Raw genomic sequence first — 25,810 nt, forward strand, 5'->3', positions numbered from 1 at the left:
TCCCACTTTTCCTCTTACCCAATTTTTCCAGCCTTGATGGCAGTAACAACAAATTGAACATTTAACCCATTATGGCCCCTAAGCAACCCAAAAAACCCCCCCGACTTGCGAACATTCTGCTTGTAAAATGAATAAATAGAAGTCGCTTGTGGATTTCAAAAGAGGAAGGGGCGACGGGGCGTGTAGAGGGAAAATTTGGCGGCTTAAATTTTCCATAAATTTCCATGCCAACGGCCAATGCTCATTATAATTTGCCATCAATTCCCAGACGCTGCCACCGACCGAAGTATTCTTATTCCATTCTTGTTGGCCTAGACTTGACACGCCCTGGCTTTTGCTGCTGGCAGGCTCGCTTTAGCACACTCGAAACTCATTAACGTAATTTCCGAAAATTTATGAATGTTAATTGGGAAATTTCTTTGGCATACTACAGTACGGAAAGTGCTTATTAAATTATGCTAATGAGTTCTTGAGCTTCACGCAGAAGCTCAAGCTGATACGGAACTAATTTCAACGTTGCCTATTTGGCCAACTAAATGCGAAATTCCAATTATGCCAAACCAAATAAAAACAACCCAATAAAATTAAAACTTATCAAAGCTTTGGTCAACGCTTTGGTCAGCGATAGATGTCCCAATGAATAGAAAACAATTCGTTTCAAGTTCACCATTCAGCTGGTGTTGATAAGTTTTAGCAATCAAAGTTTATATGTCGCCTGAACAAACCGAATTATAAACAAATTATTATAATGTATATATGTGAGATAAATACTCTTAAAATAATACTTAATGCAATACATATCTAAATATTGATAAATACTTAAGTCATTTGAGTAACAACTTGATAAACAGTGTAGTCCCTGTCTATTGCATTCCTTTCTAATTTGCTCACTCGATTCCAATTAATTCCAGGATGTCTTGCACAAAATCTGTCATCCACATGGCCAAGTGCTGCGCATTGTCATATTTAAAAAGAATGGGGTCCAGGCCATGGTGGAGTTCGATAATCTGGATGCGGCCACAAGGGCGCGCGAGAATCTGAATGGAGCCGACATCTATGCCGGATGCTGCACCCTGAAAATCGATTATGCCAAGGTAAGATCAATCAATCAATCGATCAATCGATCATCCGCTGACAATTGGACAATGGCAATTGCAATGGCTGATCTAATGTTGATCTAATCTAATTGCAGCCGGAGAAATTGAATGTGTACAAGAACGAGCCCGATACCAGCTGGGACTATACGCTGAGCACAGGTGAGATTCTACCAAGTGCGTTCACATTTTTTACTACCTTTTTCTAAACTAGTCGTTAAGCGATGCACCGATACATCGACACTCGAGCACCCACACTCTTGCCCACCAAAACACCCACACCCACACACACACACACACGCATTTATACCACCCACAAACCACATACACGCACACACAGCGACACCAAGAAGAAACGAAGAGTTAATTGCTTTTTGTGTCCAAAAAAAAACAAAAAAAAAAAAAGTTGGAAAATCCTGAAAATCCTGGAGCATGCCTACATGCGCCCTACTTTCTAGAACTCTTTGGCTTTGTAACTGTGTTTGCTAAATGTACATTTTAGTTAGCGTTGTAACGAGGCGGCTGAACGTGGCGTATGCGTGATATCCTAGGCTGTGCATCATCTTTAGTTCTTTTCCTAGCGGTCTCCTAATCCCTGAAAGACACCCACCCCCTCCCCACCTCCATTAACCAACTTTTCCGATCTCAAGAAATACACACACACCCACACACTCAGTCACACACAGCCACTGCCATTGCCAGAACTCATTAAATCAAGCATTTAACGGCACTCTAGAGATGCTAAAACAAACATTAAGGCGCCACACACACCCAGCCAAAGTGTATAGCCACCTGTTCGTGCCACGCCCACTCCAAAGCACCCCCCTCCCCCCGGCCATTACCCACTGCACCATTTGGCGCATCGCACATGTCTCAGTGCTTATGACGGGCGACAAAGTTGCGCATTAAATGCCATTTTTAATTTGAGTATTTCACTTTGAATAAAAATGAAATTAAATGCTTTGCCGTGCCAGACAAACAGGCGGCGCTGTCAACATTTTGTCGGCCGTATTTTTTTTCGTCGTTGTCTGTGCCGCCTGGCCAATTTGCGCTGGAGCAAAAGCAGAGGAGAGGAAGAGGTCGACAGCCGGGGGTCGGGGGACGTGCCACATCAAAAGGCCGACAAACTGAGCCACCAGCGGATCCTGTCCAGGCCAACGCACTATGAGCGCTGCTGCCAAGTGTCAACGTTGCCGCAGCTGCGACAGCAACACAAGTTGCAGCAACAGCAGCAGCAACAGCAACAGCAAAAGCAGCAACATCAGCTGCAACAGCAACTTCAGACAGCTGACGGGGTGGAGAGGTGGCATGCCCAGCCAAAAGCGGTAGTGGCACAAAGCCACAATAACTCAGACAGCCAGTTGGGGCAGAGTTTCAATGGTTTTTCCTACTTTTTCTTCGTTTTTCTTGTTTTTGTTGCCTTGCTGCCCTGGACACAGACAGAAACTTTGGCTGATCCTCCACAGCATTCAGCCGCCCTGTTGTATTGCCATTTCCATTTGGAGGCCAAAAGTCTGCCACATCCCAGCCGCCGCATTCCCAATGTTTGTTTTTGCCACAGAGCCACCAAAGTTGCAGCCATTTACTGCCCGCCCCGCCTGCCTGCCATCAATGAATGGGAAAACTGAATGAACTTGGCGCCGCCTCCATGAGTTGCGGCAATAAGTGGGCGTAGATCTGTGTTGTAGAGTGTGTAGTGTACAGCCTCATTGTCGACACATTAGGGGGGCGTGGGGGAGGTGGTGCCACTGTGGCAACTTGCAAATTAGGCCCGGCACACTATCTTTGTGTCCGTCATAATGAACATGCCACTGTATGCCAACGATTCCATTGCAAGAGGATATCCGAGTCGAAGGTGGCTCTTTCATCTCCTTTGTGGACGGATGCTGTTGGTGCTCTTGTGATGGATTGGAGTAGCAGGGCGATTTGTTAACAGGATTGCTTTCGCAAATGCCTTCCTCACGAAAGACATGCGTTTCTGTTTGATACAGACTTTAATTAATATATATCTAGCTTGCTATCTTAATATCGATGCAAGCGATAGTGCTGATTGTGTAAAAGCAAATATGAACAGTAGTTGATTTAGATTTGGTAAAGGGTTGTGATACCATAATGAACATTTATGGTAACCTTCTCAAGACATTCATTACTGATGATCCTGTGTAGCTTCTTCAGCACACTTATTATACCTTCGTGACAGAAGTTTAACTCGAGCTAAAAATACAGCCACCTTAATATTTAACAGCTAATCGCCTTGTTAGATATGCAATATTCAAATGAAGACCGATTATTGCCGCCCAACTTCTGGAAAAACGAACTTGTGGACATGAACGTACTTTCGCTTGACCTGGAGCCAAGTAAAATCAATAGAATTCATCAAAATCGTAGCAAGTGACAATCCACGACCACAACTTAGTTGCCACGTCAGTTTCGACCCGACTTCTTTATTGTCTTAACAACAATAACGAATAACAAGAACGGCAAAGAACAACGGCGAAGTGAAAGAAAACAAAAAGTGAAGTGAGGCAAGTTAAATATAAAGTGGAAAATGCAAACATAATATTTGCATAAGATTTTGCGCTCAGCCTGGGCAACTCACTCCACACTCAATCCCACTCCCCCTTGCAGTTATCGCCGTGTCCGTGGCTTTTCCTAACCTTTTCCTTTTCCTTAACGAGGAAAAGGAGGAAAGGAGTCCACCGTGGCAATCGATACAAAATGCCAGCACGTGAACGAGGACGAGAACGAGGACACACCGCCTTGGGTAAACAAGAGTCTCCAAAAAAGCATTCGAAATGACTAGCTGACTGGGTGGATGGCTGGCTGACTGGTCTTGGTCGTTTTGGTCCTCTAAAAGTAGCGAGCAAGAAGTTTTTAGCAAGTTGACTTGAGTGCTCCACCCACCAATTCAGCCAACCCATCAGCCCCTTTAGCTCCTGCAGCTCCTGCTGCTCCTGCAGCTCAAAACTTCATCAAGTGCACACCGAAAATTTGTATTTGCATTTGCATTTGACAACCGTCATGGTGGTGCATATTTTTCCCGAGTAAGTTTCCCAAATCCCTCCCTCGTCTGCATTTTATCTCCTCGCGTTTTGTTAATTTTCTACTCATTTCGCTGTCATCCGGAGCGCGGCTGCTTCATCTTCCGTCCGTCCAGCCGTCCATCCTTCCGGGGGTTATCCTTTCGCCTCCAGAAGGAGGATCCCTGCTGCTCATCAGTAGTCTGCCGACTATATTTGCCTTCGTGTTGTCACGCGATGTTCTCTTTCTGGTTCTTCATTTGGCCGCAAATTGTTTTTGCTTTCTGGGTGGTTTAGCGCACTTTTGGCTCAAGGACGTTCGATTTTTTTTCTTTTTTTTATTTTTATACTGCAACTCGGCAGAGCTACGTGTGCATTTTCAAGCGATTTTTCCACAGCCTGATGTCAAGTGACAGTTACGTTTTGCCGGATAGTTTGTCGCCGAGTTAATTTGGTTTTGCGGCTGAAAAATAGTTGCCTGCTGAAATTGATTAGAGACACTTGTGTGTCGTCTGCCATTCGAAAATGGTGCAGGCACTTGGCGTTAGTACTTGAAAATATAATGCTCGCAGCCCACTTTGCAACCACTGTCGTAATAGAATTCGGGTTTTTTGGGGCCTTGATTGCGTAGTCAGTTAACCACAAAGAATTTGGGCCATAATTAACCGCAGAAATGTCCGTAGGCAGCCCATGAAAAACTTCCCTCGGGACGACTGCTTTTCCACATCCACTTTGCCACCACAAAACGTGCAGCGTAATGGCAGTCATTATTTATTTTATTTCCGAATGCACGGAAACAGCAGCGAAATAACAATCATAGAAAGTGGAACACAGGGATAAGTCAGGGAACTCTGCTACCTTGGTAGCTGCTACTACTACCACTGGCTACAACACACACATAGAAAAAAATTTCAATAAAAGGCGGGACACAAATAAAAAAAAGCCCAGACAAAGGAAAGGGGCAGGGAAATGTCAAATGTCATAAAAAGAAAGCCACAACAAGGGATGTGGTTTATGAGGAGTCACCTCCTCCGCCGTCGCCACCGCCGCACTGGAGGCCATTAAAAAAGGACTCGCTGCTATCCCTGGAAGTTGAATAATAAAACATGACAAAACTATTTTATGTTTATGATTAAATTATGTCGTTGGCGTCCCAGGCAGTCAGGTGACACAACCCACCCACTGACATCCACTGCCATCCAACTTCCTTGCGCTGTGTGATCCTTGTGATTCTGCCACAACAATCGAATTAAATGCGCATAAATTATTCATACACACTACTCGCACACACAACTAACACGCATGCAAATCACGTTGGCAACTCGGTCTCCCAGTGATTTCAATTATGGCCAGATATTCGAAGGCTCGTTCTTATTTATTTAAATTGCTATCGAAGAACTCTCGTTTGTGCTGCTTACTTTATCCTAAATCAACATGGGCCCAAATGCGTCGCATCCCTCGCTTCTCTTTGGGTTATTTATTTTTATGACACTACAATTCCCGCAAGTCTCTACATATCTGAAGTTGTGTGTGCTTCTGGGTGTGTGTGTGTGCGAGTGTGTGTGCGAGTCCTTCGGCCTGACTGCCTGCTGATTATTTTCGTTTTATCTAGAGGCCCGTGCTATTTTGGACCACCAATTTGTTTTTAGTGCCCTCCATATGCCGGCTGCAAATGTGCTTGCCATATAGATTACGGCCTATACTCGTGCATAGATACGGATGTCTGTACTTGTGGGTGGTTGGGTAGTTGGGTGGTTGGGTGATTGTCATTTGCTCCGCCCATCTAATACATCGTAATTATAACGGTTTACTTCTGCAGAATGGTTTATTTTATGCCAAGCGGAGCAAAGGCTTCATGTAATCAGTGTGAATAATTTGCCCTTTGTCCCAGCGATCTGATATGCTCCTTTATTTGCTAAAGGAACCCCTTCTGGCCACCCACCCACTTTTATGTGCGGCATTATTTCTTGTCTGCGCAATTGCGTGGACCTCACTCATTTAGAACCAATTAAAATGGCTTTTATTGCCGGCCACATAATGGAAACGTGCAACTTTTTGGCTAAGCCACACATTCACAGGGTTCGTCAGCCATTGAAACGAATGCTTTCTAGGTCTGTGGCATTTGCTAACATTATCCATCATGATTGAGTCTCGGTTTGGAGTGCTGGCTAATTATAAGAAAATAGTTCTAGTGCAAACGCTTGATTGCAGTCGCTGATATTTTTGCCTGTCTTTTTTTTTTGAGTTCTTGTCCCCACACTAAACTAAGACATAATCACAGCACGAATTCATCCATATATATATATCATCTACTCTACTAGCATACAAATATACACGGCTCGTTGAGGGTCTAGATACTATTATAATATGAACTAGCTTAAGCCTAGCTTAGCATAACATACGAATACCACTCCTGAACCACATATTTTTGACATCCAAAGGGGTAATATTAAAAATTAATAAGAATCCAGGCTCTTCAGAGCTTTTTAGCCTTCCTTTTCGTTTTTGTACCAGTTTTTATACCAGTTTTTAATGTGCCAGTGAATGAAAAGTGACAACGAATCAAGCAACGCTTAGTTCTCAGTTCAGATCAGATCAATTTTATGCTGTCGACACCACCATCAAGATATATATCAAAAAACCAGCAGCAACAACCACACCAGCAATAAGCAAGCAACACAACAACAAAAACTACAACTACAACTACAAGCACACATCAAATGCGTCTTACTAAAACTAAAAAAAAAAAAACAACAACTGCCAAGAATACAATTAACCCAACAAGAAACGTCTATGCTAAAACTACTAAAATCAACTATGAACCACACTTGTAAAATATGTCAACGAATCCCACCCAACAAAAAAAATATAAGCAAACAAACAACAAACCACAAAAACATAGTGTATTATAAGACAAGAAATCAACACAACACAAGAACAACAACAGCCACATCAAGCAAGCAAAAATAGGAATTAAGATCGAAAAAGAGTCTTCAACCCGAGTCTTCTACAATATATATATATATTGTAAACAGTAATACGATGTAAACCGAATTAAGAATGCAAAATAAACAAACAACAAACATCGATATGCAAAAAAAAGAAAACTAAATCAACAAAACGCAAACATTGATTAACTATAAACAACAAAGCTTCTCTCTTGCACTCTTTACCGAAGAATCGCAGTTATCAAGCTGATGAAATGGAAAACTTGGTCGGAGAAGAACATCGACTAACTAACCCTCCACTAACTAATATTAGATTTTTAATTTCGTTTGCCAATTTGTTCATCCGTTTCTAATGATTTGTTTTTATTTTAGCAAAGTTTTCGGTTTTGATTAACAATAACAACCACCACTACAGCCACACGGATAAAGATAAACATAGAGTCGTATGAGTAGCATATGTACCTAGCATCCACTGCGTGGCTCCCAACTTCTAACTGCTATATAATACCATTCTAGTACAAAAAACCCAACCAACCGCCCGCCCGCTCACCAGCCACCCACCTGCCTGCCTTGCCTGCCAAAAGCTATCCAAAAACTAATCGATACTAAACTAGCTAATCCCCAACTAACCAACCAGAGGTTACTACTGCCAGATCCGATCCCATTGAATGATAACCAAAATCGAAGAGAAGCGGGAGAAAGCGACTTTTCGTAACCGTACTATTTGCTACCCTACTAACCCACTTTTTGTTGTGTATGTGTGCGTCTCTGTGTGCGTAAATAATGGGCTGACCAGAAACGAATCTATATAGATATAAAGTATATATTCTACCCCCAAGTAAAAGACAAGTATTCCAACCAGAACATCTACAGAAAACAAATCTACTACTACTTTATAACTATAACTACAACAACAACAGCTACAGCTACATCAACAACAGAATGCAACCAACAAAATAAAAATATATCTAAAATCTAAGCCAGAATGCACCAAATTCAAGAAAAAGTTCAAATTCCTTTGAAATACCATTCAATTTTATGCAAATCAAGTAAGAAAAAAAAACCTATATATATAAAAAAAAAACTGAAATTCAAAAACCACGAAAATGCAAAAAATAAATATATATAAAGTATAGATATATGTATTTAAAAATAACTCTTTGGGCAGGACCAAGCATCACAACAAAAACGAAACTCGCAGAAACAAACTAAAAATTTTGCAAGAATTCTCACTGTCTCTCTCTCACTATCAAAAATCAAAATAAATCACAACCAACACTATCTACTATCTATCTCTATCTCGCTTGTGTTTGTCTGTGTGCAGGAGAGATGCAAGGCACTGTTGTTGTTGCACTTGATGATGCAGCCGAGGAGCGAGCGGAAAAGTGGGAAAATTCAGCGGAAAAGCTACGGATACAACGGATGCTACGGATGATACAGATGATCAACGCAACGAGATTGGAGGGAGCCCAGAAGCTCCGAAATTCAAGAGATACCTGCATCACAGATACTAGCGGCACTAATACTACTGCAAATGCTACTAGTACAACTGCCCATACAACCCCAGCAATTAGTTGTCGTTATAAGGCCAAGTCGTATTTGAACAGATCCTTGAAATGTTGTTTAAGTGCCGCACAACAAGACTGATTTTGACGGCATGTTGTGCAAGTGGCAAGCAAAAAGAAAGTTTTTGAATTTAATTGCATAAAACTGAAACATACATACATTGTATATCGGAACATACATATATCCGGAGCTAAAACATTCGAGCGAGTATGTTGCCAATTGTGGTTGTTGCTGTGCCTGATGTGTTACAAAAACCAATGAAAATCCGACGAAACGCGATTCAAAACCGAATGAGAGCGAAACACATAGAACTGCTTGTTGGATCTCATGTATAATATATGCATATATAGTTTTTGTTCGATTTACCATATACCATGAACCACAGCTATCGATTCCAAATTGAAGTTTATTTAATTTACAGTTTTATTAACGGAACATGAAATAAAAAAATGAATTAAACCAACACCGTCTAGTTAAACATTTACCATTGGGATCTGTTCAAAGTTGTAGTTATTATTATCGCCACTGATTTTGGGGCCTGTAGCGAGAGTTGTATGTACGCTGGTGGTATTAGTCCTTTGGTATCGCTTTCGGTATCGGATTCGGTATCGGTATCGGTATCTCGGTATCTGTATCCGTATCGGTACCATACTGTATCCCATGAATGTAGTTCCCTACGCCGGCTCTTTTTTGGTGCCCGGCCGGTCTCAGAGAAGTGGTGGTATATTGGACATGAGAGGCGTCGACTACACAGCGACTGTGCCGGAGGTGAGTCAGTTGAAGCACTCTAATCTAACCCTATGTCTAACTACAAACCATTTCATAGCTTTAAGTGCAAAGTCAGGGTGTATGTAAAATGTCCAAGCCCAGTGCACGCTTTAAGAAATATTTTCGCATTTAATACCAGCTAAGTCTGCAACTGCTGTAATTAGAATTACGCCCTTCTTCAAAAAATAAAATATATTCATATATTTATATTTAGAGCATAAGAACAATAATGAATGGTGTGTTGAATGGATTTTGGTCATGCAAACCAATTAGTCGAGATCATTAGTCTCTCGAGTAGTTCAGCATCCACTTGATATAATTCCGCAAGGCCGTTAAAAACCAAGTTCTCCACCCCGGCAATCGATGTAAATCATTAGTCCATTTAACCATAAAAAGTCAATAAAACAAACGCAAAATGCTGCACATAAAAATTAATTGCACTGCGCTGAGCGAATCATTTAGGGGTAAAATAGTGGGGCAAACGAAAACAAATAAATAAATAAATTAAAACAGGTTCTGAACAACTCGTTGCTGGCCCATTAGAGGTGGCCTGTGCAGCTATTGGGGTCGCCATTGAGTGATTGCTGTTTTTTTTTTTTGGTCAGGTCGGTTAGTAGGAGTTGGCCCTGAAACTGAAACTTTGGCGGACCGTGTGAACAACCCAACGAGCTGGCTGAAAATTCGCAATGCACAACTACTCGAGTTCTCGAATGATGGATTTTCTATTTGGTTAGATGGTTTTCCTTACCACATACATACTCGTAATACCTAATTCCCGATAATCTTGCTTAGAAAGCTCTTGATTTATAGGACTGTCGTCTTTTATCTTCGTCCGTGACGTATGGCTCATTTGTGTCCACTTCGTTTCGCTAAAAATGTGTGCGTGTGTGTGGTTGTCATAAATTAATCCACTTTATGTGTATTATATAAGCTGGCTGGCTGGCGTGAGTTTCTGAATTGTGTTTCTTTGTTTTATTGGCGATAGCTTGCCGTTCGACTGACCTGCCCCAATGTGTGGCCCCCGTTTCTTTTTTTTTTTGCTCATCCCACTATATTATATAAATACTGATTCATTGGCATGCAAGGCCATGAATAACGCGGTAGCAGCTGCACATCCCCTAATATTAGCGTGAATATTATTCATTTTCTTATTCTGATGACTCTTCTGGGTCTTTTCCGCTGCGATGTTGGGAAGTGAGTGAAAAACAAACTATGAAAATGTGAATTGCCAATTGTGGCTCCCATATGGTCTAGTGGCTAGGATATCTGGCTTTCACCCAGAAGGCCCGGGTTCGATTCCCGGTATGGGAAAACTTTTTTGCAACCTTCTTCTCCGGATTTTTTTCTTCTTTTTTTTCTTTCGCAATTCTTGGAGGTTAACCGGATATCACATGGGTAGTTTTTTTCCTAGTTAGCTTTAAAAGGAAAGAAAATCGAATGAAATACAGAAAAGCAAGAAGCAACGCCACAGATACACACACCACAACTACTACAACAACAACAACAAATGCCAAACAACCAACCAACCAATCAACAACATCAACAACAACAACAACAGCTACAACAAAAAGCAACCAACCAACCAATACCAAACCAAACCAAACCAAACGAAACAGAAATTCAACAAATTTGTGGATACATTTATCACGCGCAAACTGTTTGCCATTTGCTCTTATCTCATTTCAGTTAAGGAGATTGGAAATGGCCGCTCGCCATTACTGCAGGAGCCTCTATACGGTACACGACCTCAGCCCTACAGTGAGTAGAAGGCGCCTATTCATTTGTAGTTTCTGTTTAGCTGACAAATGTTGTGTCCCCTGACCTCTGACCCCTGTGATTCTACCCGCCAACCCCCCTCCACCCACCACAGACACACAACCCACACCCTCTCATTAATTTTGCGTTCCTTATTTCCGAACCAAAACAAACCAAGAAAAAGAAAGAAAGAAAAACCCAAACTATGTTGGTGCGTGTGATTGTTGATTGTTTGGTTGCATTGAAATATTTGAATTATTTATTGATTTTCGTTATTCATGTGGCCACTTGAGCTAAGATCGCATAGTAGCCACATGAGTTTCATTTTCCCACCGGCGGAAATGAAAGAAAAACCTATGAGAACAGATACACAGACACTCACAGCTGGCTGGGAAAAGTTCTCCTAATTGCTGGCTCTAAATGCAATCATTACACTTTTCTCGCCGACATATGCGCAATTAAATGCAAAATTATGAGCCAAACGCCGAGAGTGTTATCCTAATTAACTCGGTTATGAGAGCGACAAGCACTCGACCCAATTTCCCTCGCTCGAGAATTCTATTAAGACAAATGGGCGAGGACGCAAACTTTTGAGTCAACAAATAATCGAATGCCAGACTTGTTTGGACCCTAAAACGTGACTCGATGGGACTCTGGGACTCCTCCGAGCGAAAGTCAGCATCCTGGCGAAAAGGAATGAACCAGAATTGTGTCACCGCCAACAGAAGAACTGCAAAAGGAAATGAGAGCTGTACAAAGTGGGTGGTGTACGTAGAGTGGTGGTGTAGTGTGTGGGTGTTGGTGATGGTAGTTCAATATTATTGTACGAACATGTGTCTTCATTTCGTTGTCGACTTTGTGGCCTGCCAAGACCATCAACACTTGCCTCTCCATTTCGCCCACAAATCGATTCCGCTTCTGGCGTTCACTGTGTGTGCGTGCAAAGTGCAAAATTAATTGATTTTTTATAGCATTTTGCGAGCATTGCCCAACGTTGCAACGTTTCAATTTCAATTGCGAGCATCGAAGTGTGAAATTTCCAAACGAAAGCCAAGTGAATTGGGTCGAAGAGTTGCTCTCCGCTTGGTAATAAAATGATAAATGTGGCTTGGCCGCAAATCAAGGGGAAAGGATTTCCAAAAACAAAAAACAAAAAACAGAAAACTTGAAGCGAAACTAATCCCTTAATTAAGGCAATTCTTTAGCCTCTGTAGAAGAGTCGTTGGCTTAATTTGCTGGCATATTTACTTTGTTGCTTATCGATCGTTGGGAAACTTTTGCCCAGCCAAAGGAGAGGAAACTCGACGCCTCGGGGCCGCACCTAGTTACAACTTTTGCATTATCTAAAGGCCGCAAACTATAAACTAAAAACCTCTGCTACTGCTGCTGCTTGGTTATCAAAACTTATGTAACCTGGCCTAAGGATATGCCGGCTCGGCTCGTTTATAATTTTTGCCAGACAGAATCTACAGCCTCCCGGTGGATGTTCTAATTTGTTGTGCGTAAATAACATTTCGAATTGGCCTGCCTTTTTGCATTAGGTTAGGCCTTGCCTCAAAACTTTCCTCGTGCAAACAACAACAATTGCTGGAGGAAGTTCTCAGCCCTGTCTCAGTATCTGTATGGATGTTTTGTGGAATGGGTTTTCGGGCTTTGGGCTTTGGGCCCTGGGATTTGGGGACAGACAAACTGATGCAGAAGATTAAGTAAAAATCCGTCTCAAACTGATGCTTGGCTGCTGCTTTTAATTGCATTTTACGCAAAAGTTTAAGTTCTCGTCGTTGCCTAGGTTTCAATTAGAGGCTTGGGGTTTGCTCCACCATCTCCTGCCATCCAGATTGTCCATTGCTATCTGTAAGTGCTTATGCTTTTGGCCCATTCCCATTGCAGCCCCCATGCGAAGTTTCTTTATATCAAAAGCTGTGGGGAGTTGGGAAAACTTTTGGCCACTGCTCTCTGTGTGTTCTGCTCCTCTTTGTTGTTGTCCTCGGGAGTTATTTCGTTGATTTTCGATTGTAAACGGTAGCCTTTGACCTCCCCAGCCCATTCCAAAATCATCCAATTCTCATCCCCTCCCCCACAAAGCTGGAAAAGTTTTGCAAGCAAATTTTCTTATCCTTGCTATTTGTTTGATAATTGGCCATGGCCACGGCATTTGGCATTGTAAGTATACTCGTGCCACCTCGCCCCTGTATTTCTCCTTTTTTTGTGTGTTTGGATAAAGTTTTAGTTTGCTTCCAGCTGAAAAGTCGAAATTCAATTGATTTGAAAGGGGCGCGCAGAAGCAGGGCAGAGTTCAAAGTGTAATGGATTCATTCGGAGTTTGTTGTGCTCGGTTTGTATTTGTATTTTTTATATTTATTCGATTCCACTCTACTTGTGTTTGCTTTGACCCCTCACATTTCTTCTCGCTTGGTTGCATGTTTGCTCGTGGATTTTGGCATGCTCGGGGCTAAATAGATGTGGTTAAGAGCTCAGCTAAATATGCTTCGTGTTGGCAAATATTTCTCCATGATTGGACCATTTGTTGCCGTTTCCTATTAGATGATTTCTTCTTGCTGAGTTAATTTACAACTCTTGAGCAGTTGAGTCATCTAGTTTGGCAGCATACTGAGTTTATTTTCCAGTATTTTTCTGTATCAAATTAAATAATGATAGCATTTGAGTTGTGCTGCCAATGAATATATGTATGTGTAGTATATGGTTTCCTTTATATTCCGAATCAGCAGCACTCACCTCTTCATTTCCGCCAACATGCCAGATGAGTTTATGCATAGCTGATCACTTTTCCCTTCGTTGTGTTCCCTTTGTCAATTTCCCTTTGGGTTATGTATGTATGTATGTACGGGTGTGAGAGCCCTCTTTCCCTGGCCTAATCAGAAAATAACAGGAAAGCCAGTCTCAGTTGCACTTATGACAACGCCGAGTAAGAAAATGCCGACATTCAAAGGCGGACGAGCGGAATGTGTAGTGAATTCTGTGGGGGACTCTGCCAGAGTAGCCTAATAAGCATCCTTGGGGAAATTATGATGAGCAGAATTCAATTTCGTGTTTAATTTGCAGTGAATCCGTTTCTTTCACTTACATAGTCGTTCTTGTACTCTGACTCGGACTCACTTTTAGTGCCGATTTGCCTGGCGCACAAGAGGAGTAATAAAATACCCAGGAAAGCAATCTTTGCTTACCCCCCACGAAAAAAATCTTGAAGTCAACTTTTCAGGCTTTGTTTAGGCAGCGGGTAAAGTTTTTATTTTCCTCAAACAATTTTCGTTAAATTTCCACCCGAACCGCAGCCAAAATGCAAATTTGTAGCCCCCATTGTTTTCACTCTGTCCGCCCCTTACATTATACAAATAAATTTCTATGTATTATCTTTCTCGAATGCATTCGCGGCTCTTTGACCTTTTCTTTTATTTTTATTTTTTTTTTGGTTTTTAACCACAATGAGCGCTTTTTATTATTTGCTGTGAAACAACAATATCCGTTTTCTTTTCATTATTTTATTTATATTTTATGCCGGCAGTTTTGTGGTTCTTGCTGCTGCATAAGTAGGTATTTTTAATTTTACCACAAAGTGTTTTTTTTTTGGGGGTTCTTCATTTTCAGAAAGCAAATGAAATGCTAAAGTGATTTTTATTAAAAAGTTTACTTTTTAATCTGATGTGCTCGTCACTTTCTTTCACTTACTCCCCGCCGCTCATTTTCCTTGTATTTATTTTAATTTTTACGTCTGCTCTTTTCTTTTGCATAATTTTGCTCTGCGGTTTATGCTGGCCGCCATGTGGCAGAGAGGTTAATTAAAATACAAAAATTAAAATTTTTCATTTTGTTTTCCCTTAATGTTAAAGCGGCGCACTGAGGAAGCCAAAGTCTGCAGTTATGCATTAACAGAAAACTTTCCGAAAGCCAGTTTTGTTAATTAGCATGCCATAAGGCCATAATCCCCAGAAGCCCCAAAAAGTATGCTAAGCAAGAGAAATGTTTCCTGGGCTCCACTGCCTTGTCCCAGTGCAATTTCAATTGCAATTCATTACGATTAACATATTTAAGGCCTCTGCGTGGCCTTTGTCATGTGCGTGGGGACACGAATCACTGATCATTCTCAGCAATCGTTCACACCTCTAAGCCCAACGAACTCCCATGGCAGTGTCTGTATATTGCCAGCCTGAGCTGCTCCCCTGGGCGGCCAGTGAAATGCGTGAAAGCCGTCGCTCCCCAAAGGATAAGACTCCACTCGACTGGGCCGCAAAACCATTCGACAGCCACGAATGCGCGCCTGTAAAAACAAAATGGCCAACAACCCGGCCGGAAGTTGTGCGTTGCCTCGAGCGCTTTTGGCTGTAACAACTGTAACAACTGGTAAATGGGAGCGTGACTACAGCAGCTTTGGTCTGCCATTGCGGCTCACTTTGCTGCTGTTTCCGGTGCGGCAGGAAGTGCTTTTAATTTTAATGCAAGTACTCTTCTGACTACACTTTGTGGATGAGCTACAGATGAAGAAAATGCGTCTATTTGGAACTTAAGCAATCAAAGTTATGAACTGGAAAATAATATAGAAATATCTTAGCTAAAGCTGTAATATACCCAAAATATTAAAGTGCAGCCAAACCATTTTTTATAAAAAACTATATTAGTTAGAAAACTTCTCAATCAAAGTGGCTATCAATATTAAAGGGAACTTATATTTCTATGATTTCAAGTTTTCTTCATACAATTTCGTTGTAATTTTTGTCTCTTAAGAAGCTGCAGCTTCTTTCAGCTGATGGCATCATCAATTCCTACCGCAATTCGAGCTTTTTATCAAAAATTCAGCAACATGCAATGCAATTCCCAAGTTTGAATTGTGTGTCATATATTTTCGCAACCCCTCCCTCAGCGTGTCCTACCTCCTACCTCCTGGGTCCTGGGTCCTGCGGATCCTGCTGCCTGTTGTTCATTGGTGTTGCTTCAGCTGCCATGGGGAAACTTTTATGAGAAATTGAACGTCAGAATTTGCCGTCTCCACGGCAGTCTTGTGTTTTGCATTATTGCCATGCCATAACAGCCTGCGGCATTGCATTTGAAAGTTATCAGCGCAAAAAACTGAGCAACTGAGCAACTGGGTGGAGGCTAGAAAAAATAGGTGAAGAGAAGCCATTACAGCCAAGATGGGTAGAATGGGTGGTAGATGGGCAGCATCTGCTGCAGTTGGAATTGTGACGGAAAGTTACTTACTTGAGCTCGATTTCAGTTGTCGAGTGTTTTTCAATTGTTATGCTGCGCCGGAGCCCTCGAATCGTATCTGCCATCAACACATCATCTCGTGTACCTATTTTTTTGTGTGTTTCAGTTGGTGGTTGGGGGTGGGGGGTGGTGGTGTGTGTCGTTTATTGCGAAATATTGGCAACAGTCTGCCGCAAATTGAGGAAGCCAAACATTTAGCCCAATCCCCTCACTTATCTTGGCCATCTCTGGGCTGCCATTGTTGTCGAAAAGAGCCCAGCTCCCTGTCACAATGTCTTTTCTGGGGGGCCCCCAACTGTCTGTTGTTATTGAAACATTTCGGGCCAGATAATAATTTTGCTTTATTATTTTCTGGCTTCTGTCGCTCGGCCATTCATGCGAGTGGCCTTTGTTGATGGTGCTGCTACTACATACTGCACTCTGAGCATCGATAATTGGCGAATTTTGGCACTTGCAGCCGCACTTCACTTCACTTCAGTCCACATCCCGCCCGATCAAAATCTGAATCTGACAAGCCATTGGCCATTTTGGGAAAGGGAAGAGTCGAGCCGACCCGAGCCTTTCGTTTTCCGATTGTTGCCCAGCCACAGCAGTCGCAGCACTGGTGGGAAAATATTGCCAGCAATTTGGCCATCAACGTTGGCATCTCGTCATCGTCATCGTCATTGTGCGTAATTGAGTGTAGCTTTCGGTGATGCCTCCTCAAAATGTCGATTGCGCTGGAGAGCAGGACAATAAGGGGCGCCTCTTACTCATTGTTCAGCCGGATAAGCGGACGCAATCAGTTGGCAGATTGAATATTCAATATTGGCTAGAGGGGAACTTAGCAGTGCAGACAACTACCTATAAGCCACGTTAGTGCGGGCAAGCAATCGCCTTTAATGGTTTCTCGAAAGGCTTAGTTTCTAGAATGACAATGGATAATTAATAGGAGTTAATTCTCAATGACCAAGTCTTTCTTTCAAGAATGGTTAAGGTTAAGGAAAGTTTTATTTCATAAATCTGAGATTTATATATGCGCATAATAGAGTCCAATCCTCCTCAAAAACAATTGCAGATATCTGGTGCAACACTGCGTATGAGTAATAATTCAGAGTCCACGCCCATGGAAATATTGCCAGCTCACTGGGGTGCACTGAGGGGAAAATCTTTAGCGAGGAATTCAGGCTTCCTATATCACATGTCAAGAGTCTCCAGTGCCTTGGACCTTGGGCCCTTTAGGCCGCCGTTGCTGTTGTTGTCAGTGCTCGAAGTTGCATGCAACGCAAATTGGCGGCATCGCATCTGCAGCCACTCAGTTCAGTTACAGTGGTGGCACACAGTGGTGGCACACTGGGACAGATTACATGCATGGAAACAAAAGACTGACTGGGACATTGTGCAACTGTCATCGGCGGTTGTCGTCCAACTAAGCATTTAATTTTAGCGCAGCCAGCGACAATTTTAGTGGTCGGAAAAGCCGGAAAAGTCGGAAAAGCGCTCGCAGGCCCTGCGGCCACTTTGCTGTTGCTGCCGCAGTTGCACAATATCTACGTACGTTCGTACATATGTATGTATGCAAACGGCTGTTAACTGTTGACGTTGGGAAATTGTAACTGTAACAAAAGACAAGGCAACGTGTCCCCCCGAACACAATGAATGCGAACCGCGAATTGCGATGGCGAATGCGAATGGCAAACGTCGCTGATGGCCGGGAAATTGAATTAGCAAAATGCCTGCAACTTGTGGCAATCGCCGCTGGCGGGGGGAAAACTGATGTGCAGGGCAATGGATGGCGATGGCAACTGACTCGAGAAAAACATCTTAGGAGGTCGCTCGCCTGAATTATGCACTACTCAAGTTAATTGCAGCATTTGGCTTGAGGAGTGGGGGGTTGGGTGACAGGATATAACCAACCAACTACTGCTCATGGCTAACATCTGACAAGCGGGCTAAAAACGCAAAAAGAAACAAAAAAGCCAAAGGAAACTTATTCAATTAAACTTTGCCAGGCATGTAATGGAAAATGTGCTCTCCTAATGGAGGGCAACCTTGGGGCGGCAAACAGCAAACACCACTAGCAGTAACCGCCGACTGTGTGGGCCTGAATAAATTCAGTTTGAAATGAAAATTTCGTTAAAATATAATATTTGCCAAGCTCCATTTGCTGCGCAGGAAGGCGTGTTCCACATGTCACATGCGTGGAAATTTTTCATTTGATCATCCGGCTGCTGCGGCAGCATCTGCAGCTGCATATGCACATGCACATGCAAATTAGAGTGTTATTATATGGGCCAACTCTGAACTAAGAGGCTCTGATGAATGGGAATTGTGCGGAACGCTGAACGCTGAGCGCTGAAAGCAAAACTCACAGCTCAACCCTCGAGCGAGCTTTTGACTTTTTGGCCAGCTCACGACAAAATCTCTGGGGACGTTGTTTCATTCAAAAAACACACACACTGTGACACACTACTATTTCCCAGGGAAAACTGGCTCTGATTTATGCATGTCCTGTTGCCACATGAGTCCTTAGCTCCCTCCATCCGCTCACATTGTTTGATTAATTTCATAAGCTTTGGCCCCGGGTCGCCAAAAAGGACAACACATGTCGCCTGTACAGTTTGTTTTAATTGTTGCAGCACTTCGTTGGCTTAAAGGGCTTGAGTGGTCGAGGCATTATACTCACTGCTATCTGATGGACCATTAAATATTCCATTTATGCTCTTGAAATATTTATTCAAAGATGATGAGCAAAGGCGAGTGAAATTGAGCAAAAGAAGTGTAATTTAAATATTGTTAGTTTTTTACAGATTGGTAAGTTGGCCAAATCTGCAGATGCTGACAGCTCTGCTTAAGGAAGCACCATCCATCTAATCCCGTGCCACAATACCAGTCCCTATATATCTCAACAGTTGTATATGCAACAGTTTTCCTCTGCCATTGTGCACTTTCTTGTAAATTTAATTTCCTGCCTCACATTGACACTCTTGTTGGATTTGCACTTGGCAGGCGGTGTCTTTATTGCTCATCAGCTATGCAGAATTCATTTCCCTATTCGTTCAATTACACAGTCATCGTTTTGGTTGATTTACGTATCGAATATTTGTCAGGTGTCACAGCAAATTCAACGCCTTTGCAAAAGTTAATTAGTTTTGTGTTGCAGGTCTCCGAAGAAGTTTTCAATAACTTTACCAATTTAAATTTGAAGCATGTCGGTTTGGTTGTGGTTTTCTGCGGGCAAAGTAATTGCCAATTAGTGCACGACATATGTAAAGAATATTTTCCAAACTTTATTGTTCTAGGCTGTGCAAAAAAAAAGAGAAATCAATTTTGGGGAAAATTGCTGGGCTTTGCCAAGCAATCGAACAAAAACAAATGTCAAATATTTGCCAAATTACTCAGCACAAATCCCCAAAGCCAAAAGTTATGTGCAAAAATGTTTTTGCCTGCCAATGTGACGTGAACTTTTATGAACACCCACCCACCCTCTTTCCACCCCACAAAAAAAATCATCCCCAAGCCCCTGGCCCATTATTTTCAACCTGCACTCTAACGTCAAGGCAAACTAATTGATTTTAAAATAAATAATGACTAATCACCACCTGCAAGAGCGAGATCGAAAGGGAAATGTGTGCCTTTCCACTATTCCACTCGCTCGCTCTCCTCTCGCCATTCTACGTGGAAATTTCGTGGCATGCACCTCCTCCTCTCCACCTCCTGCTCCTCCTCATCTACTTGGCTTTCTGGGTCGAATCCGGCTGCTGTGTAGACACGGGTTAACCCGTCCAGAGGGATCCTTTCCGCCGCTTGATTAATTGAAATTTCACTCACTGTCAAGGTGTATAGTTTCTATGTGTGTGTGTGTGTGTTTGAACACGGTCACGTCCGTGGGCGTTAAAAAGAGTGGGGGGCGGGGCACCTGCAACTTGTCTCCACTAGGATATTTTCGCATCGGTGGCTGTGGGGGAGGGGGAATAGCGTTTTCAAATTAATTGAGTGCGCTAATTTTGGCAAAAAGGTTTTTTAATTGATGGCCCGAGTTTCGGGATTGTTGGGTAACTTGTTTACTTGGTAACTAGTTTGCTTCAAGCGAACTTTCCAGGAAATATGGTAGTAGGTATAGCAACTATACAAAGTTCAAGTATTAATTGGCCCTTTTAATAATCACTCAATTCAAACGAATTGATTGTTAAAGCCGCAAGCTAATGATTCGATTTCAAACGGATAGCCCATTTAACATAATTAATGGTGGACGACTAGAAATATAATCAAGAGCGAAACTAAACTGTGATTGAGCTGTAATGCGATTTGAAAAGTTTCTTTGATCGGAAAGTAGTAAAGTTAACTAACACCTTTTGGCATTTCCGATTGGCGTATGCTCATTACAATTTGGCCACGCGCAATTTGCATGGCCAACGAGCATTGTGTGTGGCATGCATGTGCTTTTAGCCAATTCTTCTGCATTAAGGCCTTTTAGCATTTGCGGCTCTCAGCTAACAGCATTTGGGAAAATGCTTTTCACCGCGTTGCGTGGGCATTATGTGGCTTACTGTGGTGTTGATGCGATAAATGTGTACCGAATGGCCTTTGAGCCAATGATTGATGCTCTGCATAAATGCAGTGCGAGATTAGTGAACATTCGATGTACCGTCAGCCAAAACGTTCTGACTTTTCAATCGATAGCCGGGGGATATGTGTGTAGAGCTATAACGAAGTGAAATGGGCGGGAATTACACGCGTATCTGCCGGCAGTGGGTTTTCTTTGGCAAAGTAATGACCCAAAAATCTAAATATCTCCCTACTACATTCGCTGCTGGCTGCTGGCTGCATGCAGGCAGGACTTACAAAGATATGCGAACCCAGCCGTCGTGGAGCTGGCACATACTTGCGCATACATTTACCCTAATGCCATGCCCGGAGGTGGAGGGTTCCCCCCTCCTTTGCTGGCCGTGTGCCAGGACGAAGTGCTCCGGCAGGACGAAGTGCTATGGCAGGACGAAGAGCTCTGGCAGGACGATGAGAGCGTTGCGAGTGGGAATACGCAGATACACATACAGACATACGCACAGGCAGCAACAGTCTGCCTGTTTGCTCTGCGCCAATATTCAAAAACTGATTTTCATATGTCTTTTAAGTTTATTTGCGAGCGGAAAGATTGTGGGTAGACACAGCGCGTCGTCCTTTCCCTGCGTTTCTTCCACATTCCCTTGTTACCATTTCTGTATCTGTTTTGGCATCGTCTTGTGGCCCTTATCGTTTCCGGCACACGCATAAAAGTTGGCCGAGTGTTTGCAAATTTTTTTTTGTTTCTGTACTCCTCGCTTCGCTCGCTCTTTTTTAACTTTTTTATTGGGACCCCGAATTTAATTCACTGAGGAAACGGCAGAACAGCAGAGCTGCTGTGCGCAAGTTTTTTGAAAAGCGATTTCAAATGCAAATTTTATTGAAACAAGGCAGTCGTCCTGTTGTGTGCGTACCAAGATGGAGATTAAAATCAATTCAATTTGCTGCAAACCCAGCAAAAGTGGTAATAATTTTTGTTCTTTGTTTTGCCAAGGCACACACATACACACACACACATACGCATTTCTTTTTACTTAACATAATGAGATTTTGAGCGAGTGCGTTTATTGTTACGGAATTTACAATGGCTTAGACTAGGGGAATTTCGCTTAGTCAGCTGAATGAAATGGAGCAGAGGGATGTTAAGGCACAGTCGGTTGGTCATTAATTGACCCATTTCTTAGCGGACTTCGGACTACGGTCTTCGGACTTCGGTTGCCTGCCAGGCACACTGTTGCCTGCCAATATATCACACGATATGCACCATTAAGTGCTCGCCTAATGGGCGACCATTTATCAAACACTTGCGATGTGCTGCCAAGTGGCAAGGAAGCGGGCCAGGATGAGCTTCGATATTTGGAGAAAATCAGGACGCAAAGCAGAGCGTCAGATGCCGACGCGTTTGTCATAATAAAAGTTACTTAAAAGTTGAGTGAAAAATATATCTGGACGAGCATAAATCAATGCCTGGCCAGGTACAACATGGTACATACAACATGGCGCATGCTTGATTTATTTGCTGCCACTGGGCTGTTTCTCCATTTTTTTTTTTTGCCAACAAAGGCGATAATTAGCCAGCCGACGAGGCGTATGCGTAATTTCGTCCTGTCTGCGGTGATTGCGTATACGCCGAGTGGTACACATGTGCGTTCTTCTGTATATCTCGTTTACCATTTGGTAGTTTGCTTAGGCAAAGTGCAGCGTGGTAGGTGGCAGGTGGCAGTGCACTTGCAACACTCCCAGCAGGCTGCCACAATTTATTGCACTGGCTTCGACAGCCTCTGGGCAATCAAATAACAAAATGGCTGCGCTGCGCTTTGACATTTAATTGCGCCGTCGGTGGCAAGCTTATGAAATATTTTTGTGACACGGCTCCAATGCTCCAGAGCATAGAGCCCCCACTTCTCCCCCCCCATCAACCCCCTTGATCTCTCTGCATTTCTCCATTTCTCCAATTGCATGTGCTGCCGATTTTAATAAACGCAAAACTTGTCCTCAGTCGTTGGACCCGCAGCCTGTGGTTCCCATTTGGCTACGAGGAAAACAATCCAGCCACCACATTGCACATTTTCATTTGCTGAGTGCATCAACGAAACGCACTGGGTTCTGTTGCATAAAACGTTTGATTTTAACATGCACAAAACGATTGCTTAAAATCTAGAATCAATATACAATTTTTAGCATTTCAATTGATTAAAATCAAGGAATCAAGGATTTTAAGAAGGTAGGCGCGTATTTATTCAATTGTTCAGGCAATCTCCACGGAGAAGTCGCCTTCCTCCTTTTCCATGTATGAATAGCACTTCTCTTTGCCCAACTCCAAGAGGCACAAGAAAGCTGTGCTGACTGGAGCTGGTGCTTTGGTTTCATTTGGCAGCGGTTTGTTGAGGCGACAGGCCACAAAGAGCAGCCGCAGGATGAACCTAATGCTCCTGCCGGACAGGAGGTACTTGGAGACGATGGTCGTGATGTGCACCACCAGGCTGGAGGAGATCGGCGCATCCTCGTTGAAGCTCTCGATCTGCTTGACGAGCACCTTGATGCCGGCCAGCACCGCCAAGTCGAATAGGTCTCGCCTGTTCAATTGTGGTTGGCACATTTTTTCGCTCAATTCGCCTTGGTTTCCCAGGGCAACGGCAAAGAGCAAAACGAAAGACAAAACGAACAGAGGTTTCTGCTGGGAAATGGAATTAAAATGGGGTCGAAGTTTTCAATGATCATCCTACCATTATTTGAAAGTTTAATCTACACTCCGAAAGGATTGTGCTGCAAATGCATAAACCGTAAAGTTACAAGCTAAATGAATTGGTAATCAGCCGGAAAATCGGCATTAGAATGCTTCAAATCAAGAGTCATGCGTTGCTGCTCACAAAGTGTTATGTAAGCGCTCTTCGCTTAAATTTCCAGTATTTTAATATATCTTATTAGCTGAAATGGACTACTAGCTGTGCCGACATTGACCTTGCTTGGTCAAAATGGGTATTTATCAATAGGCGCCAATGGCAAACAAATAGAGCCAGAGGCACGCGAGAAATGCAATGCGAATGGGAAGCGATTAATGGCAACAGATTCTGTGCACTGCGTTAAAATTGGTTCGGATTCACCTCATAAATGAGACGCGAAAATCAAATTTCCACTCAGCCCCATGGAGTGCGCAAAAAATTGGTATTTTCCTTTGGCCGTCTGCGCTGTTTACAATTTTCCACGAGCTTTATATATGACGCTCGGTTGTTGATAGTTTCTGCGTGCGCCTGTTTTCAATGAAATTGTTCAATTCGCATTTCGATTCGGTGTGGGAAAATAAATTTTCCGCATTATGCAAGAGGCGACGGGGGCGGTGGGGTTGGGACCGCCCACCGGTCTCTTCATCAGAATGTCCGCCTGTTTATTCGGGTATTTGTTTGCTTTAGGCGCTTGAAAAATATTCGGGCACTTAAATCGATGTGTGATCTATGCTACTATCCAAATACACACAGTAAGAAAAGTAATTTAAATAAAAAGAAAATATCAGCTATTCATTTAAAGAAACCCCTTTTTTATCTGTCTTTTTCCTCATAAAAATGAGATTTAGCTACGTTTACGACTCTTTGACGACTCTTTTTTCGTTTATATTCCGCAATGAAATCTGTAAGCTCCCAGAGCATATATACATATATATATTTTGCGAGTATATAGCACATTTTAGCCTGTGCTCAGCAATTAATCCATTAATTTGCAGTGACAGATGGATGACGGCCAGAATATTTATGCACGGATTAATGTTCGCTGCTTATTAGATTAAGCACGTACATTTATTTGCAAATTAGTTCGGATATTCTGCGGTATTTTAAACTGATTGAATTTTCTCATTATTTGTTTGCTTTGTTGCGCAGAACGGAGGGAGGATCTTGTTTTGAGTTTCCTGGTTTTTGTGGCCACGGAGTGTTTGGCAAATTGAATTTCCATCTTTTGTTCAAGCTCCACTTGTGTCCGCAATATAGCATTTCCCATTTCCCATTTCACCAATTTCGTTTCACCGCATTATTTACTTCCCTTGCAGCGAAACACATCCTTCCATTTTCAACTCAAACTTCCACTTCCATTGGCTCAATCGCTCCAGTTTTTTATGGCATCGAGAGCAGCGTTTATGGCCAAGAGCCATCAAACGGTCAACTTTCGCCGCAACAATGTATACCCACTTACGCATATTTCTATTTGCGCTATTTTGCTATTTTGCCATTTTGCAATAGAAAACAAACAAATAAACGTCGCAGTGCATCGAATCCCTGAACGGGTTTCCCAGCTTACATAACTGCCACTATGACGACCATGATGATGTCGATGGCAATGGAGATGGCGATGGCTATGGGGAATGGCTAATGGCCAATGGCTCCTGATGAGCTCGGTTCAATGGCTCCGTGGTAACGCACATTCCCAAAGTGATTTTCATTTCGATTTCGTTCGATTCCGTTCGATTTGCTTTGGCAACCAACGGCAGGCGAAGCAGCAGTTCGCCAAAGATACAACGAACGAGTTCAATTGGTGAAAACCACTTTTGGCCGCCAGCTTTGGAGCATTATTTCCTGGCCATGGACACCACACAGCACGCCACTTCAGTGGCGAGATGGGAAAACTTGATTTTCCAGCTGGAAGCCAGGGCGAGCGGAAAACGCATTCCCAAGCGGAGCGTGAGTTTCCCAGAGCTGTCTTCGTCCATGTCGTCGCATGTTGCTCTAATTGCATGACAAACTCTCTGCCAACTTTCACACACTTTCGGCGTTATCTGCGCAGGTAAAACTGCAGCTTTGGCTTAAAACTGCCTGGCCATAAGTGTCACATATCACAAGGAAAAGTGAAATTTTGTTGTTACGACCGTGGCAGCCGGCGGAAATTGTTCAACTGATGGAAGGGCGCT

General features: G+C 42.8%; 2 protein-coding genes and 1 non-coding gene across 19 annotated transcripts in view; 2 read left to right on the forward strand and 1 right to left on the reverse strand.

Annotated features, from left to right (window-relative positions):
- Positions 1-25,810, forward strand: part of LOC122613723 (heterogeneous nuclear ribonucleoprotein L) — a 100,322-nt gene that overhangs the window by 54,163 nt on the left and 20,349 nt on the right. For 4 of the 16 annotated variants that reach the window (XM_043788040.1, XM_043788051.1, XM_043788053.1 and 1 more), the window contains exons 4-5: positions 912-1,094; positions 1,193-1,256. In XM_043788040.1, the coding sequence (XP_043643975.1) occupies positions 912-1,094; positions 1,193-1,256 (247 nt within the window). Of the gene's footprint in view, positions 1-911; positions 1,095-1,192; positions 1,272-8,386; positions 9,079-11,082; positions 11,155-25,810 lie in introns of those variants that run through there. The other 12 variants (XM_043788049.1, XM_043788048.1, XM_043788052.1 and 9 more) reach the window with 7 other exon arrangements.
- Trnae-uuc lies at positions 10,636-10,707 on the forward strand. Its single transcript has one exon. It is a non-coding gene; the product is annotated as a tRNA-Glu (tRNA).
- On the reverse strand, positions 23,135-23,691 carry LOC122613726. Of its 2 annotated transcripts, none has more exons than XM_043788060.1 (2): positions 23,643-23,691; positions 23,135-23,590 (listed from the first exon to the last, which is right to left on the reverse strand). In XM_043788060.1, exons 1-2 carry the CDS (start codon positions 23,643-23,645, stop codon positions 23,165-23,167), a joined length of 429 nt encoding a protein of 142 aa, XP_043643995.1. In that variant the 5' UTR covers positions 23,646-23,691; the 3' UTR covers positions 23,135-23,164. The 2 variants fall into 2 exon arrangements, with proteins under 2 accessions (XP_043643995.1, XP_043643994.1); XM_043788059.1 differs by having other exon boundaries at positions 23,135-23,593; positions 23,643-23,676.

This window comes from Drosophila teissieri, chromosome 2R (genome assembly GCF_016746235.2).
Source record: "Drosophila teissieri strain GT53w chromosome 2R, Prin_Dtei_1.1, whole genome shotgun sequence".
Lineage (NCBI taxonomy): Eukaryota > Metazoa > Arthropoda > Insecta > Diptera > Drosophilidae > Drosophila > Drosophila teissieri.